The sequence below is a fragment of the Etheostoma cragini genome, chromosome 14, assembly GCF_013103735.1.
Source record: "Etheostoma cragini isolate CJK2018 chromosome 14, CSU_Ecrag_1.0, whole genome shotgun sequence".
Classification (NCBI taxonomy): Eukaryota; Metazoa; Chordata; class Actinopteri; order Perciformes; family Percidae; genus Etheostoma; species Etheostoma cragini.
Genome location: NC_048420.1, coordinates 13,958,778 through 13,975,986, shown reverse-complemented (window position 1 = coordinate 13,975,986; position 17,209 = coordinate 13,958,778). Strand labels below are relative to the sequence as shown.

General features: G+C 40.4%; 1 protein-coding gene across 1 annotated transcript in view; it reads left to right on the top strand.

Annotated features, from left to right (window-relative positions):
• Positions 1-11,875, top strand: part of mylipa (myosin regulatory light chain interacting protein a) — a 15,283-nt gene extending 3,408 nt beyond the window's left edge. The window contains exons 3-7 of the mRNA XM_034892544.1: positions 6,653-6,841; positions 7,892-8,089; positions 8,223-8,387; positions 9,273-9,690; positions 10,682-11,875. Coding sequence (XP_034748435.1) covers positions 6,653-6,841; positions 7,892-8,089; positions 8,223-8,387; positions 9,273-9,690; positions 10,682-10,873 — 1,162 coding nt within the window. The 3' untranslated portion in view covers positions 10,874-11,875. The remainder of the gene's footprint in view (positions 1-6,652; positions 6,842-7,891; positions 8,090-8,222; positions 8,388-9,272; positions 9,691-10,681) is intronic.
• The last annotated feature ends 5,334 nt before the right edge of the window (positions 11,876-17,209 follow it).

The window sequence follows — 17,209 nt, the reverse complement described above, 5'->3', positions numbered from 1 at the left end:
TGGCCTACATTTAGTAATCTTTGATGGAAATGGAAGGGAAACAGGGTGGGGGGGAAGACACTTGGCAGCCTGCGCTCTGACCTCCACTAGATTAGCAGGGGTTGTCAACAGATGGCTGGTGCTGGGTTGAAAAAAAAGAAGTGAGATAAAGAAGTAAGATGGCAGGCTAGGGTGTGTAAGGTTGCTGCTAATAAATACACATAGCACACCAGCATGCTGTGTTTAATTTTGGAACAGCCTCGATGCTGTCCATCTGCTCATATTTGATCATTTCAGTGGTGGGGAAGCACTGGTATCGGTGTTAGAGATGAGGGCAAGATGTTGACAGTACACAGTGAGATGTATGGGAAACTCCTATACTTAAGAGTCATGAAAACTTTACATGGCATTTGTGTGAATTATTTCCAAAACTTTTCATTTAAAACTTCTAACTTACCTTGACTTGTTGGGAAGATGTTTATAATTTGGAACTTTGAGGACAAGGTAGAAGCCCATTTCACTAATTTCTTGTGCCGTCACCTTTGACCTACTTTAGGCTAGCATCGCCTCAACTTGTTCTGCATGCTCTGAGCCGAGCAGCAAGCAGGCACACCTCATCAAGGCAAGTTCCTTGATTACACATTTGTTACTCACACCTATAGAAATAGGGCAAAATTCTTGTCTAAAAACATTTCAACATGCCAGACGTTTGGCGTATTTAAGACAAAGACTAGTCAGTTTACCTTCTAAAATTGATCATGGCAGTTAAGAACACACTCTTTATAACCACACGTTTTCATTATTTTCACAAAAGGATGTGAGCTGGAGTGTATGACAAAGCAAAAGGGGCTGTATGTTACCACAGCTCTCAGTCGAGCTGAGTGGTGGGCCTCCTTTTCTACTCCCATCTTATAGGCCTTATTACGTAAGCTGTACAGAGCTGCTTATATAAGCTGCTGTGTACTCTCCTGCCACGTAAACCCTAGCAGGTCACAGGCGTATTCTTGCTTAAATGCAGTCGAGTATTTGAGTAATTTGTGATAATTCATTGTCCTTTTTGTTGGGCCAACGTGAAAATCTAGCCAAAATTTAAGCCCACATAGTATTCAAACAATTTTCTTACGATCAGTTATACCTATATAAGCTATAAGTAGTGTTATACTGCGCAAAACCGAAGTACAGGCCATAAATAAAGCTATTTTCCCAGCTTGCTTTGCAAATAAGGTTGTGCGGATGCATAAAGTGTGGCACCCTCTATTCTCCCAGCTTCTCTTTTGGACAATGTGGACTGAAGAGTCCACATTGAACAATAACTGAAAGCAGGGTTGAGCAACCCTTCCATTGCTGTTAAGATTGAGTTGCACTAAAAGAGTCAGAACATTTCCGTGGACTAATCTTTTGATTGTAATGCCAGTGGAAAACATAAGCAGTTCCCCAAAATATAGTTGCTTAAAACAGTTCCAACATTTTCCATCAACTGAAGGAAATAACTTAATTTGTTAAGAGACACTGACCCAACAACTGCCTCAACAGCCTGTATTAGCTGCATCATGAAACACAGTCTTGCTTGGGGGGTGTTTCTGTTTTAAACATGTGACTATTTTCCCTTAATTAACCTCCGATTTAACATTCTGATCAGGCAACACTTGCATATCCTGGAATGGCACAGCTATTAGTACAGGCTTCATCAGGGGTCCTGATTGTTCACCTGGTTACTCCTCAGGCGTTAATCCAACTCCACATCAGGAGCCAAATGAGTTTTAAGGAGGAATCATAATCAATCAAGTATTTTTAAAGACCTTCATATCCTCAGTCTGTTCTGTAATGCAGCACACAACTGGAAAAAAATTCCAGACTTGAAATATTTAAATCCAACTTTATGGACTCTGCTCTATTGATGTCATTTCTCTCACAGGACAGTGTTCTTTTCTTCCTTCCTTCCTTCCTTCCTTCCTTCCTTCCTTACATAATCCTAAACAGTTCAAAGACCTGGTGGTCAGGGGCACTGGAGACTAACTCTGTAGAGGTGAATGTGTGTTAACCTTGCCACAGACTATTGATCTGTCCAGGGGGTTTCCTTGCCTTTCCCACAATGCATGGTGAGATGGGTTCCATCTGTATGTAAAAATGTAGCATTTGTAGAATGGATAAACTGAGAAGACTTTACAATAAAACGCTCAACTTTGCACAGATGTGCCAACATTTGTATTAAATAATTGCTGATCAATTACAGCAGCCCTGATATAAATATAGTTTAAATTGTAGTTTTATCATACATAAGTTCACCCATGAAACCTGAGATGAGCATTATCTCTACACTGTTTAGCTCACTGTGGCAGGCTTGGGACAATCAAGCTAAAGATCACACTAAATGCTTGTGGCTCTTCCAAGTGATTATGCGCAATCGTCAGTAATAAGTAGATTTTACAAGTCCTGACTCTTTTTCCTTTTTGTTTTCAACAATGAGTTTTTATTTGTTTTGGCGCCTGAATTTACGATTTAATGCTGATCTTTAATCACTTTTACCATACAGTGCAGAGCACCACCCCCGTAAGGCATTTAGCTTACAAACAACTTCTTTGTTTTATAGCTTTGAGTTCAACTCGACACAAGCAAAGGCACACGTTATATTTAGCAAGTGAAATCTGAACAATTATGATTCAAACTTCAGTATATTAGTCTAACTTTTCATTAAGCCCCACACCATGGGAAAAGATGTTTCGCTGGGTTTACTATAGTTCATTGACCACTAGTAACCTCACAGCTCCTGGCAATGTCATTTGACTAGCTTACAAACCACATTGCTAAGAGCCCAACCGATGAGGTCTGAAACTCTACTGATTGGCTGGATAAGGTGCAGTTGCTAGGCAGAGGTGTTGGGTTTCAGTTTGTGGGGAACATGTTGTTCTTCCGTGAAGCGGAGCGCCTGACAGTCTTCCTACTGGGGTAATAGACACTGGGTTGGTGCCGAAAACATTAAATGAGACAATGGTTTTATAGAGAAACGGACTAGAGTTCAGTTGACTGGGTAATGAGTGTTTGGTCTGGGTATTGAGTGTTCGGTCACTTAAAGAATGCCTGTGTTTTTTTTAAAACTTTTATTATATGTATGTATGTATGTATGTATGTTGCAAATAGCTCATCATTGAGATGCTTAAAAGGCCCAAACACTACATTTTGGTGTTCCAAATTTGAATGGTTCAAAAGCAGTGCAGAAGAAATCATCTGTAAAACTTGAATTATTCCAGCAAGTTAATCAAGTATTCAAACAATCCAGCAGCACCCTACATGACCTCGCCCTCCCCACAACCACTGTATTTCTCCAATGCAGCTGTTATTCACAGGGGTCTTATGGCTGTAAAAAAAAAAAAAAAAAAAAAAAAAAAAAAGTAAGCCTCTGAAGACTTTGATTATGGGTTATCTCAAATGAAGGACAAAGCAATGAGATGTACAAAGGGTAATACACTAAAAGTAGTCCAGGAGACTTAAGTCTCAGCACAGACTATATTTAATTCAGTCTGCAATGCTGTGATGTTCATGAATGACTGTCATGATGCATGGGGAAGTATGTCTAAATAGTAATGTAAGTAAACTAAAAGATCTAGCTGTAGATAAACCGCTTCTCTAGTGTGAGTCGGCAGCATCCCCATAAGATCTGGGAGACTAAGTGCTGTGACTTACATGCCCGTTTGGTTGAGCAGGGGGTGTCATTTATCCATTATGTTGTCACCTTGGTTATGGGCCTTTGTAGACCTGATAGGTTTATACAGGAATAACTTTCCTTTTATTTCAGAAAAGGAAAACGCTAAAGTTTGAGTTTTGTCTCAACCAGTCAGCCTCCAACACTATGTTGGGACCTGACAGGTCCATCCTAAGCCGTCTGAGGAACTGTCAAGTTAATGTTGAACAAGGAAGATAGCAGGGTAATCTGTAACACTTTTGCCTCTTTTTTTTTATCATAACTAAAGTTTATGTAGTGAGTTTTCCTTGCTGCACGAAGCTGATTGTTTGGAGCAGATACAGTAACAGTATAGCTCCACAGGGGCCGCAGTAGGAGAAAAAACCTTCTGCACATTTCGCAGTTTGCTCTCATTCAGCCTCAGTGAGTCCAGGCAGAAACCGCTATTGTTGAACTGTAGTTACCTCTGTTGCAGGGCCAGTTAACTTACTGTACGGCTTAGGTGCTTCTTCCGAATGCTAATTACTTTTGGCTCAGCAAAACAACCACACCTGTTTACACATGTGGGTACCAACAACACCAGAAAGTCTGGTGGTGTTGAACTTGCAAGAATCTGAGTTCTTGCTCAGCAGTCCAAATAGTCAATTGTACATTTTTGTTATTTGTAACTAATTTGTTCTATCTTGGCCAGGTCTCTCTTGAAAAGATGCTTTAAGTGAGATAACACGGAGTGGCATATTCTGTCACTGTCACCATACACCAAGCTAAAACAGGCTGGGACTTGTGCTGAAGGAAGATATTAAATGTCTTGCTCAGTGGCACAGTGATTGAGACCAACCTCTTGCCAATCCCTGCTTGAACTATAGTAACCGCTGCAGCTTGCCCTATCATAACCCTTTGTTCGCACCCTGTCCTAAACTCCAGTCAGCCCTATTGTTTTCATCGGGCAGGTAGCTTACTAGCAGCGCTCCATCACATGATGCCTGCTGGGCTTGACACAATAGAGAAGTGTTTGTGTGTGTATGCGTTGGAGGGAATGGGATGTTTAACACCATATCAAAGCAATATTTGTTAGCCTGAGGCTGATCGGCTATGGGGCTTCGTTGTTATGGTCTGGCTTTTCAGGGGCGGTGTAGACAAACTTTGTTTTTGTGCCTCCCAGCTGCTTTCGCTACTGTCGTTACTCCTCGGAAGCACTGAATGCGTGTTGGATGAGGTGTGCCTCTGTTATTGCATACTGAAGCCGTTGCAATATACAAGTATGCATAGTCTACCTCCAGTTGTGCTTCCTCAAGACTCTGGTTGAGTCCCATAAGAGGACAAAAGAAACGTCACCTCCAGCTCATCTATGTGTCCCCTGCACTTCCCATGAGACATTTCAGCAAGGTTCCTTTTCTATATAAATATAAACACAATGGGTTTATAGAAACTTAAAAGGGGGGAGAATTCCTACCTTCCTTCTCCAATCAGTGTCCCTCTAAACCCCTTCAAGTATCCTAAGTCTTGGGGTGACCTGATTTGCACAAATAAACTGTCTCCCTTTGCATCATGCTTCAAAGAGAAATATAGCCCGAGGGATTTTCCTTTCCGGAAATAAGTTTCTGGCGCAGTCTGCTTTTAATCTACCAAATCATTATGCAGTGGGCCAAAGTATTCACAGCCATTTATTTTTAATTTTATTACACATTAAATTGTTATAATTTTGGAACTTTTGTCAGCACAGGATGCAGAGTTATACTTTCCTTTCTGGCATTGTCAAGTGCGTTCCATAGTCTATAGAGACCAAGAGGGTGACATTAGGTCACTGCATGCTTGAGTGCTGTTGTATTTACGTAATTAGTGCGAGATGTGCGGAGAAACAATGACCAATGTTAAAAGTAAGAAGTCCCAGGTACACCAACCAGATCAACACGGCCAGTGACAAGCTGTCCAACTAGTTTTTCACAGAATCAAGTGCCTGGGAGCAGGCTCTTTTTCCTGTAAAATGTTAAGGTTTCCGCACATAGGTAATCTCAAGGAAGGATCATTTTAGGTTACTCTAGTTCAACGTTCTTTATGCTGTAAGGATTGAGTCAGTCGGGACGTTTTGTCTCCTGCTGCTAGAAAGAAAAGAATCTTCACATCTTCTGGTCAAAACAATGGAAAGGACCATGGACCCGCCATAGATTATTTATTTTAAGACTGGAGCTGTTTTCGTTGGCCACATGAGAACTCCGTGTTCTCATTTAATCCCTCAGCCGGAACAAATTGTTGTTTTTTGACAATCATTACTCTTTTGAACTGTTTTCCCCTGGCCCTTCATAAACCTATCTCATTTTAAACAGGAATTCCCCACAAGTCAGGCAAATAAAAGACTGAGGCTTGTCTTTAAATTAGCATATTGCATGAGTGTGGGGTTATTGAACCACACAAGCCATAGACGCAGAAGAGAATGCTGGACATTGTAACTCATTACTGCATCCAACATTCAGACCTATCATGGTCACACACTGCCCCAGCAGATATAGTCCAAGCATAGTTGCCCACTGTGTCACCACCAGGTTAAAAGTCCAAATACTTCCTATAGTAGAGGAAACGACTAAATTGTGTAGCTATTCTCCTTCTTTCTACCTTCCTGTTTAGAGCCTTGAGTGAATTCACACTTAAAAGGAAGGAAGTTTTAATAGTGTGTATTGAGGTAGAGGTTAAAACTATTTAACAAATGTCACAGATGCTTTTACGTTTTACTGCACTTACGCACAAAAACACCTGTCAACGGTGAAATTCTAGCCCTGTAATGACCACCTGCTGTGGCTTGTTTGTGCCCCAGGCGTCTTGACTTCACAACAATTGCACATAAGTCAGTTGAACAGTGGAAGTGGGCACTGTTTGTGTGATGGGGTGCACAATGGGAGAGGTTATCATTTGTCCTCTTTCTGGATAAGTGTAAAGAGTTTGTCAACAATGGAAAGATTTCCTATTTAACCACTGTTCTGTTTTCTTCCTGTCCACCAGACATGTTTTCTTTATGCACGTGAAGGAGGACCTCCATAACGGTCATCTACGCATGGGTTCAGAACAAGCAGAGGAGCTGAGCGCACTCCTGGCCCAGGCAGAGTTTGGGGACTACAACCAAAACACAGCCAAGTACTGGTACTCAGAGCTATGTGGAGACGAAGAGCCCAGCACTGCCACTATGAACAGGTAAAACTTTTTTTATTATTTTTATTTTTTATTTTTTTAAGCGGCGCAACATGGCCCTCAAGAACAGGACATATAAATGTTGATTGTGAATACATAGCACGGAGAAAAAAGTGTTCATTGTTTTTCTGGCACAGAATCATTCTGTTTCCACATCTTACTGTTAAAAAACACTGAACTGAAACTACTGGGGTATTTTATGCAAGACAACTGGAATTTGGAAATCCTTTTGAGAAGCTCCTATACATGCATGTTAAACTCTGGCTAATCATTGCAACATGTTCTCTGTGCCAGCTCTCCTGAAGCTTTGGCCCCTTGCTATCTCTGAGCGAGATAGTCCATCCTGTAAAGAGATGATGTAAAGTACATAATGGGTCATGGCAAAGAGTCATGGATAGTATAATGTGGCAGCTGGTGTTCAAGGAAATGGAAAAGACTTTTTTCTCTCTTCTGTAAGAAAAGAGGGTGGTGAAGTTTTACTACAAAGTCTTGCGTTCTGAAAACGTGGATCCCATGTATTGTGCATTCACTGCACCAACCACACTCTCCACAGCAATGCCTGAGCCACCTACAACTGGAAAGTGGTCTCCATTTTGAAGTTTCATTCTTGAGTGCCTACTAAAATCAAAATGGTACACATATGCAGGGGTGGAAAGACTGATAGAATATTTTACTCAAATTACAGTATTGTTAGTTTTAGAGAAAATATTACTACAAAAAAGACAAGAGTAAATGCAATTTGTTACTTCCACCCCTGGCCCTTAGGCATTTTCTACCACAGTCTGTAGATGTCAGCAGGTCTCACTGGCAAAAAGGAGTCTTCAGCTATGCTGCCCAAGCATTGATCTCATAGATAAAACTGTCAAAACATCTATTCTAGCATTGTTTCTGCTCGAGGGTGTGTTACACTTTTGATCAAAAACACTCTCACAGTTGCATTTATCTTGATATAAAGCTAGTGGCAGAACATGTCAGTTCCAATCAGAGCTTTTAAGTTAAATAAACTTAAATGGTTGTCTTTCCCTTCTTTTCCCAACCTTATTGCCTCTGCAGCATCATATCCAGACATAAGGCTCTGGAAAGTTTGAGCCAGGGCTCAGTGGAGTATCAGGCCCTGCAGCTGGTCTCATCTCTGGAGCATTACGGTGTGGAGTGGCACTGGGCTCGTGACGCAAATGGCCAACGTCTGGCCATAGGAGTTGGCCCTGAGGGTATCGCTATATGCAAGGAGGACTTCAGCTTAGTCAACAGGTATACTCCACCTAGACGTCTGCAAATAGCCCTTTGTAATCTTATATAACGTATGTTTCATTTCAAGATTTTGTGATTTTGTTTTACGAACTACTTGTCTGATTTACTGTTTACTCTTTCTGCCTCATCTCAGAGTAAGCTATCCAATCATCCAGATTGCCACCCAGTCGGGAAAAAGCGTGTACTTGACAGTTACCAAGGACACTAGTGACAGCGTGGTGCTTTTGTTCAAGCTGATCAGTAACAGGGCAGCCAGTGGTCTGTACCGGGCCATTACAGAGACCCACGCCTTCTACAGGTGAGCAGTGTTTGAGCCCACCCTGGTCAATGGCTTACACATACACCCAAACACTATGTAGCTTGGCTGCAGTTGGATTTAAATAGATTCAGGTCTTTTCAATAACTTTGGACTGTTTCACAAAGTCAATACTTAAATTATTAGAGGTGTGTTAGAGAAGTGGACCATGGACATGTGTTGAGCCTATCAATTTAAAAGAATTTTCAGCTCTGCTGCTCGGTAGAGTCCGTATTGATGTCTTACAGTCTATGCTGCAGCTGTTAAGTCATTCACAAATCTGAGCTGCAATAGAACAATCATGTTTTGACAATATAGACAAAGACTAGATTATAAAAAAAGGTCGGGCCTGACCTAAAACATTGACAAAATGTTGCTCCTGTTCCCTTTGACACTGTTTTTGGTTTATATACACTGTACTTGCAAAGTGTGACACACAAATCATGACCAGAAGGAGGGTAGATGGAAACATAGATTGGGCAGGACAATCTTCAGTGCGTAGAGGTGACACTTTTTCTCTGCATTGTGTGCGTGTCTGAAATTTGCAGTGAGCAGGGACAATTCAAATGGCTGAGCTATGAAATTGTCAGAGTACAAAAGACAGCCCTGTTCTTTTGTTTCAGAGATGGGTTTTAGCTTAGTCTGCCCCATTTAATTTTTTTGCGGGTATATCTTCGTCCTGCCCGCTCAGAATCAAGTTTACGTATTCATCTCACTGGGGAATGTGGCATTGGCACAAGATGAAAATTAGGTGATTCTTAAATTTAAAAAGTGCAGGGGAGATATTGGTTAAATGGACTTACTGGCAGATAACTATGGAATTGGTAGACTGTCAAATATTATTTTGCTGACCATAGTAATCACACCTGATCTAATTTTCATATCCAGGTGTGACACAGTCACTAATGCGGTGATGATGCAGTACAGCAGAGATTTCAAGGGCCATCTCGCGTCACTTTTCCTCAACGAAAACATCAACCTGGGCAAGAAGTATGTTTTCGACATCCGTCGTACCTCCAAGGAAGTGTATGACCACGCCCGCCGCGCCCTCTACAACTCTGGTGTCGTGGACCTGGTGTCTGGCAGCAGCGAACGCTCCCCTCCTTTACGCACCCCAAACCGAGAAGACTCGCAGGACGAGGGTCTGGACTGCGGCAGCTGCCAGCAGAGCCGAGCCCTGCAAGAGCGACTGCAGAAGCTCAGGGAGGCTCTGTTGTGCGTGCTTTGCTGCGAAGAGGAGATCAATGCTGCATTCTGCCCCTGTGGCCATATGGTGTGTTGCCAGACCTGCGCAAATCAGCTGCAGGTAAGACTCTTCTTCACTCAGAAAATGTTTTTATTGGAATGCTGAGGTTTGTTTATCAGACACTTTGGAAGCTTTTCATTAGCACTTATGTCATACACACTGAGAAAAGACAGTACTGCTGAAGATGCTGATGTCAACACTGCCTTAGAAGCAGTACTTTCTAAAAGCCCAGGCGAGTGCTTAAACCAGAGTTTTGTTTGGCTTGGTTGAGTTTGAAAATTATGCCGAAAGCTCTAACAGCTTTTTTTTTCTTTTTTCTTTTTTTTACAGCCAAAGCCACTTAACCAGGCATGTTTTATGTGTGCTAATAAATGTGATCCAGCTAATAGATGTGAGAATGAGGCCATACAAACTCAAGACAAGAGAATTTTGAACTGCTTTCAGCATGATAGTGGAAACTGTTTGCACATTATAGCAATTCATTGCACTGTCATGATTAAGCTTGCCTCTCCTGTTACTGTAAGATTTTGTCTGACTGTGTCCTTCAGTCTTGACGTTAACACTGCTCAGAAAGACGTGAGTGGTGACTCTTTTGTTGCCTCAGTGGCAGTCAGCTATACTCTGTACAGCTCATTCGATAAGAGAATTTCCATAACGTTTGGTACGATTGTGGTTTCATACTTAGTTAGCTTGCACCTTTTTTTGCTGGCCTTGACGCTTCTGTCTACTGGCAACATGTGCGTTGGCTTGGCGTTAGTCTTACAAGACTGGTGCATTGGTTAACCTTGTGTTAGTTTGTTTTACTCAGCTGTTATTTTTTTGGCCATGAAATGTGTGCACGATGAAGTCTTATTCTATGAGTTCATAACAAGAAAGAGTCCACCCAAGAGCCTGTGGATCAGCACGCCAAAATATTTTGGTGAAGGGGGGGGGGCACTAAACGAGTTCAAAACTTGTAAGGCATTAGTACTTCAGAGTTGCCCGAAAGCATTAGTGACCTCCAATATTAGAAATTGCACAAATACTTGATGCTTTATAATTTTTCCCTCAGTTGTGTCCTGTGTGTCGGTCGGAGGTGGAGCATGTGCAGCACATCTACCTGCCCACCTGCACCAGCCTGCTGAACCTGACGCTGACTGACAACCACCAACACCGCAGCAGCATCCCCGCGCCCATCCGCAGAGAAATGGCTTCTAACAGCTGCCCTGCCCCGGACTACGACCACAAGATCTACCACACATAAAGACAAAGCCACCAAACTTTGAAGCCAAGTCAAGCAGATTGTTTTCATAAAGGAGGAGCATTTCTTGTCAGTCTGTTTCCTGCCTGGACTCCATGAACTACCTAACATTTAGAAACTCCTGAGCAAATTCAGAGATTGATATTCTCAAACAACTCCCTCGACGTGTTGCATTTAATTTCCCTTGGACTGTCAGTTTGTCAAGGTGGTGCTTAGTATTGTTGACATTGGTTTGCGTGTCATTTTGTCAAAATCTTGTTTGTGTTAAACCTCACCTGAATTTTTTAGATTGTCCTTTTTTTTTTTTAATTGCATCAGTTGACCTGATACAGAATAGAAACATTTTTTGTTTTAAATTTGTCAGTTTTTCTTAGCTCCTCACCCACAAACCATATGACAAATGTACGTTTAAGAATAGCTAAACTCAGAACGTAAGGGTTGTCTTTTTTTTTTATCTTCTCCTTTTTAATGCTTTCTCCCATTTTAAAGCATGTTTTTGACTTGAGAACTAAATTGTATGGTGTAAGAGAGCAAAATGCATTTTATTTCTTTTACACGTTTCATGTTTTTTTTTAATGCCAACTAAGGGGTATTTAGAGGCTAAGCAGCACTGTTCTGGGTATAGCATTGCATACTAATAAGACACATCAGGCGCTGAGGCCACCATGGTCCCGTTCTTGTGATCTTTGGGTTAAATAGTTCTTGAAGGTTCTTTTTACCCCACCACAACTGTGACCCTGGATGTGAAATGCAGTATCTCGCCTACACTCCCACAACCTCGAAACAGGTCTTAACTGCCCTTTACAAACAGGAATTTGTCCAGCAGTAACTGATTCTTCTGAAAACCTTAGCTATACATTTCTCCTCTTGGTGTAGAGTTCCTTTTTGATATTTTTGAAAGGGTACTAGAGTAGGAGATCTATCGGTGCAATACTTGCTTGCTTTTTGAAAAGCTTTTCATTTAAGTTTTTATTTAATTTTGAAGATTATATTTAAAAAAAAAACTGTCACTTTACCAAGAGGTTTTCACGTGTCTGTAGGGGGTTTAGCCTTATTGTAGCAGCAACAGTGTTAAACTTTCCACAGACCTTTTTTTCTGGTAAGAAAAGGAAAACTTATTTCTTCAATGCTGACTCGAATTTAATCTCAGTCACTGCAGGGGAAGGATTTATTTTTCACATTGTACAAGTAGCAATTTGTTTCTGTTTTCTGAAGCAAAAGCCACTCTTTTCTGTAAAATGACTAAAGCCTTTTTATATGTTTTTAACAAAGTATTAAAGTTTTTTGAAAACACTGGATTTGTGTGACATTTGCAAGTTCTCTGAAAGCACTTAACTAAACACCTTCAGAACAAATAAGACACCAATCAAACTGTATTCTTTCAGGAATTGTAATGCATAGAGTACATTTCTTTTAAAATGTTTTACAGGCACTAATGACTTCAAGAGGTACAAGCAATGGGAATTACAAGGCAAATGATTCCTAGCTTGAGGAGATGAGGGAGAAAAATGTTTGTCTTACTTTCCTTAAATCGATGCCCTTTTTTTTGTAAAATGCTTTCTATTTTCTAGAACCCAGAAAATCCTTCAAATGGTTCTTTGGTTGCTTAGTCATCTCCCTCGTGACACTGATGCCCTCAGATCAGCTAGCTTCTGTTTCAGTAAGCACATTTACTGACCAACAGTAAAGCGGAATACCCTAAAATTAAACTGTTTGACATTCATTGGTTTTACTCCAAAGCTATCACGATAAATCCATAAACATGCTGTCTAAACCATGTGGCCCTAGAACTTTCAGATGACACATTGTGGGAAAAGAGGTCATAAAGAGATGACTTGTGTTGAGCAAATACCTGCCGTGACTTTAGTCCTCACCTCTCCAGCATACAAGGTGAATCGCACTGCTAAAGTTCAACACGTCATGTTTCTCTCAGACTAGGAAAGGGTGGAGAGTAGCACAGTCTAGTGTTGATATGACAAGCTCCACTGGACTGACAGTCTGCAAGTAAGCGTTTAGTACAGCAGCTTTTTCTTGGACTTCACCCCTCTGTCTTTTCACGACCCTCTAGATGAGAATGCTTCCCTTTCTCATCTCTTTTTCTTGCATCAGTGTCATTAAACACACTCCAAGGACACTGACAGCAGGGAGGGACGAGTGCTGCGATTTCTACTCAGGCAGGTACACAGAACTCAAGTACCATTTCAGGTTGTGGTTAGACGGTAAACCCAGCCACATCTGCTGGCGATTCGATTTTACCCTGCAGCTGATTGAGCTTGGTCTGGTGGTAGCAGCAGATAGGTTACCTCACTGTAACATTAAACTTTAGCTTTAAAGATAAAAAAGAAAAGAGATCAACTCTTGTTCATACTGTCTGCATCCGACACAGATTCACGTGCGTGCACATATAGCCCCAAACAGGTCATGTTATGGTCTCTGCACTGATGCTCTGCCCTGGCCCAGTGACATTGAAGCACAAACAGGGAAACTTAACCATGTCAGGAATGACACATGGTATGAAATATTGCTATAGAACACAGTGGAAAAAGACATGGAAACTAACCATGGATACTTAACATGGATGTTAAGCTCCTCAAAATGTGAAATTCTGAGGAACATCTTCTGTTGTCACATACTAATCCGAAATTTATCTATAATGCCACACAACATTAATCTGTTGAGAAGTGTCCAACAAAAAATGGATTTTCAGTAGAGCCAATATTCGAGAGAACTAAAAAACGGCTTAGTGGTTTTATTGAAGACTGGATTTTGTATTTGCCTAATCTGTTGCATATTTTGTTCACTGGAATAATATTTCAATACAAATGGCCCTGCTACATGGGACATTTACAGCCCTTTTAATGATTTGAAACAAATAAAATGTATAGTTAAAAAAAAAAAAAAAAAAAACATACATTCAAAGAACTTTAAATGTTCTGCCAAAAACATTTTCACAAAGTCTTTCTACTGTATCAGATTTTATTTGCTTTCTTTTGCAGATATCCCTTTTCTAGTGTGGATGCAGCCAAAAGCTGACAGAGGTGTGACCCACTTTTACATCTATCAAATACTACACTGGGAGCTTATGTACATTTTGTCAATGAACTACTGGTAAGGTTGTGCTTTGTGTGAATATAAAAGAAGGAGAAATTAGTTTTGGGCAGTCGATAGAACACAAATGGCATAACACAAACACTTAATCAAATGGTCTCCTACAAACAGTGTAATGTGTCCTACTTTTAGTGTAGCGTTAATGCTCATCTCAGGTTTTAAGGGTGAACTTATGTATGATAAAAATGCAAATTTAAATGTAAAAGCAAAGCTGACTCATAAAGAATTTAAAACACACACACACACTTTAATAAATCCACTGTTGTAAATATCTGCATTTATGAAAGTCTAAACTATTCTTAATGTCATAACATCCATCTCATATCTACCAATTCCAGTCTGTGCACCTCTCACCGAAATATCTGCCAATTGTATGACCCAGCTAATAGGCCAGTGTTTACTCCACATGTCACAACCCAATGACAAAGAATGAGAGTTTTGGGACCCAAAATATCACTTCTCTCAGGCTGGTGCCCTGACCAACACTGACTGCATGGTGGTTAAGGTTAGGAGCTTATTTATCACTTAAGGAATTAGAATTTTGTTAAGCATTAAGAGTCCAGTTGTATAATGAGATAATGTAATGTTACGAGGCATAAAAAGGAGAGAAGTGCATGTAGTAAGTAAACAAGTCTGTTTCGTTCCTTTGCACGTCAAACCGCCTCTCTGAAGACTTGCCATGCCTTATTTTCAACCCTTCATGGAATTTACTCTACTTCACAGGAGTTGGAGCTTGTTATAATTTTCACACATATGCCTTATTAAGTGTGGCCCACACAGAAGCCTTCTGAGAGAAAGGAAGTGCTGCACATTTACGTAGTTCCATCTCTCCTACATTGTAATTCATCGCTTCAAACTCACAACCAAAAGCAGCGCAAATTCCCCGATGGAAAAGATTCTTCTTCATCCTCATTACCTCAGCCACTCAGGTAGAAAACAAATAGAATTTTTAGGTTCTTATCATTTCAACTCCTGCCAAGAGGAAAACATCAAAAGATACTCAACAACTTCCCCCACCCACTGCCATGTGGTTTTAACATCTGCTCGGCCCAATGACACACTGCCGAGGGAAACGCAGCTCCTCTGAAAGTGTTTGAGATAAGTTTTCTTTTGACAAACAGAGCCCGCCTCTTGATGGCACCGTCAGCTGGTAACCAAATACAGGGTCTAGTCTACATGTTTGCATGCCTCTCTGAGTTTTTAGATGGGGGCAAACAGCCAGCCAGTGCCAGGCTGCACAATGTTCTCCATTGAGATAATTTAATGACCATGTTATTAGGTCTGGTGATAATATTGACTGCAAAAGCCTTACATTCTCTTTGACACACCTGGAAAACATTAACTTTTAAAATAAAGAGACAATGTTATATTAATGACGTACAAGTACAACTTTTTAGAGTTGACAGCTACACTAGCAGCTCTATGTGACTATACTCCTAGACACCGCTGTACTTTGATCTAAATGCTATCACTAGGATAATAACATGCTACCAACGGTAATGCTACCCTGCTGATGTTTGGCAGGTTCAAGGTTTGCCATGTTCATGGTTTCAGTGTTGCATATTAGCATGCTAACATTTGCAAATTCACTAAACACATAGTACATGTGAGGTATTTTGTCATTAACCAAAGTACTAGACAAATTGAAAAGTTGGACCTAATGATGTTGCTAGAGAAAAAACTTAACTAGAAAAATGATCCACAAAGTTACTACTTTTCCTGATGGTGACATGTACCAAATTTTACCCAACGGTATTGTTAAGACATTTTACACCAAAACCTCCAAAGTGAGCACAATGGTGTGATATGAAGTGGTTGAATGTTATGGGAACCAGACTTGTATATGGAGCAGCTCCAGACATTGAGTTAAACATTACAGAGATTGTACATTAGTTCAGACAGTGAGAGTGACCCATACCATGCAAACAGTAAAATCTTCATGTGCGAACCGAGATAGCTACTTGTTGCACTTCCACCTAGTTTCTACCTCAGCCTGTAATACATGGACTGTTTACTTTTCCCAAAACTTTTACTTGTAGGTTTAATTGGCTTAAACAAGGGCTTTAAAAAGACTAGCCTCATTTATCGTATTCTTATCATTGCAGTTTAGCACAAGGGTTAAAGAGCAGTGTGTTTATAGCAGCCTCTAAAGCTCATAGAGGAATATTCTGATCTTATCAGTTACAGTATAAACGAAGCATGCCTTTAGACATCTGTAGATCTAGTGCCAATCATGACTACAGATTTTTTTTTTTATTATATAAAGATTGAGTAAAACACTTGTTTTCATGTTATAGGGCACTTATGTTTTGCATAGAAAACAAAATGTTGTAAATAAAATGTGTTATTGTTAGACCTTGCTTTCGATTGAAAGCAGTCGACTTAATTCCACCGAAGACATTATTTCAGTTCAGTCAATTTGTTGCGAATTAAAAAATAAAATAAAAAATAAAATAATGTTTTGAATTTTCTTGATTCCTTTATTCATATGGAAATGCAGTGTTTACATCAACATGTTCTGATGAATAAACCCAATTTACTCTAAGATTGTGTGCAGTGCAGGAAAAGAGAGCATGTTTGTGGAAAAAAGGTTTGTTTGCACAGTGTTCATGCTTTCAGGAGTAACTGCTCCCTGTATGGAGTGTATAAAAATAAACCCTAGAAACAACGTAACAGTGCTGTAAAGACAATGACAAAGAGACATTAAAATCACAAAGCCAGCTCCTCAGGACACACCAACACACGACTCTGCTCTTTATTTAGCAGTTGTTTTCCTTAGCTTTGCTGACATCTACTGGGCTCACTTACTAACAGTTATCAATGCTCGAAAATTGATTTACACGGACAGTACTCTGTTGCCCCCCCAACCTGCTACCATAAAAAAAAGACAACTCATGATGTCAAATGGACCTACGTATATTTTGTTTGAATCGTTTTTTTTGTACATCAAAAGGGTGAAACTTTGACTAAAGTATGTCACGCAGTTGTCTTTTTTTGTTATGCATAGTTGATGCAACACTAGAGCAGAACAAAAGACACCGGATGCATTAACATTTTAAAAGAGACATACTTGATCAAGAGAAGATCAACATAAAAGCACATGAACAAAGAACAAACAAAGCATTAGGTTTCCTATTGCACACAATCCACCATGACTAATAAATGACTTCAAGTTTTCTTCCTCTGCATCTCCACATCTCTGCCTCTGTCTGTCCTCTCCCCCCCCCCCCT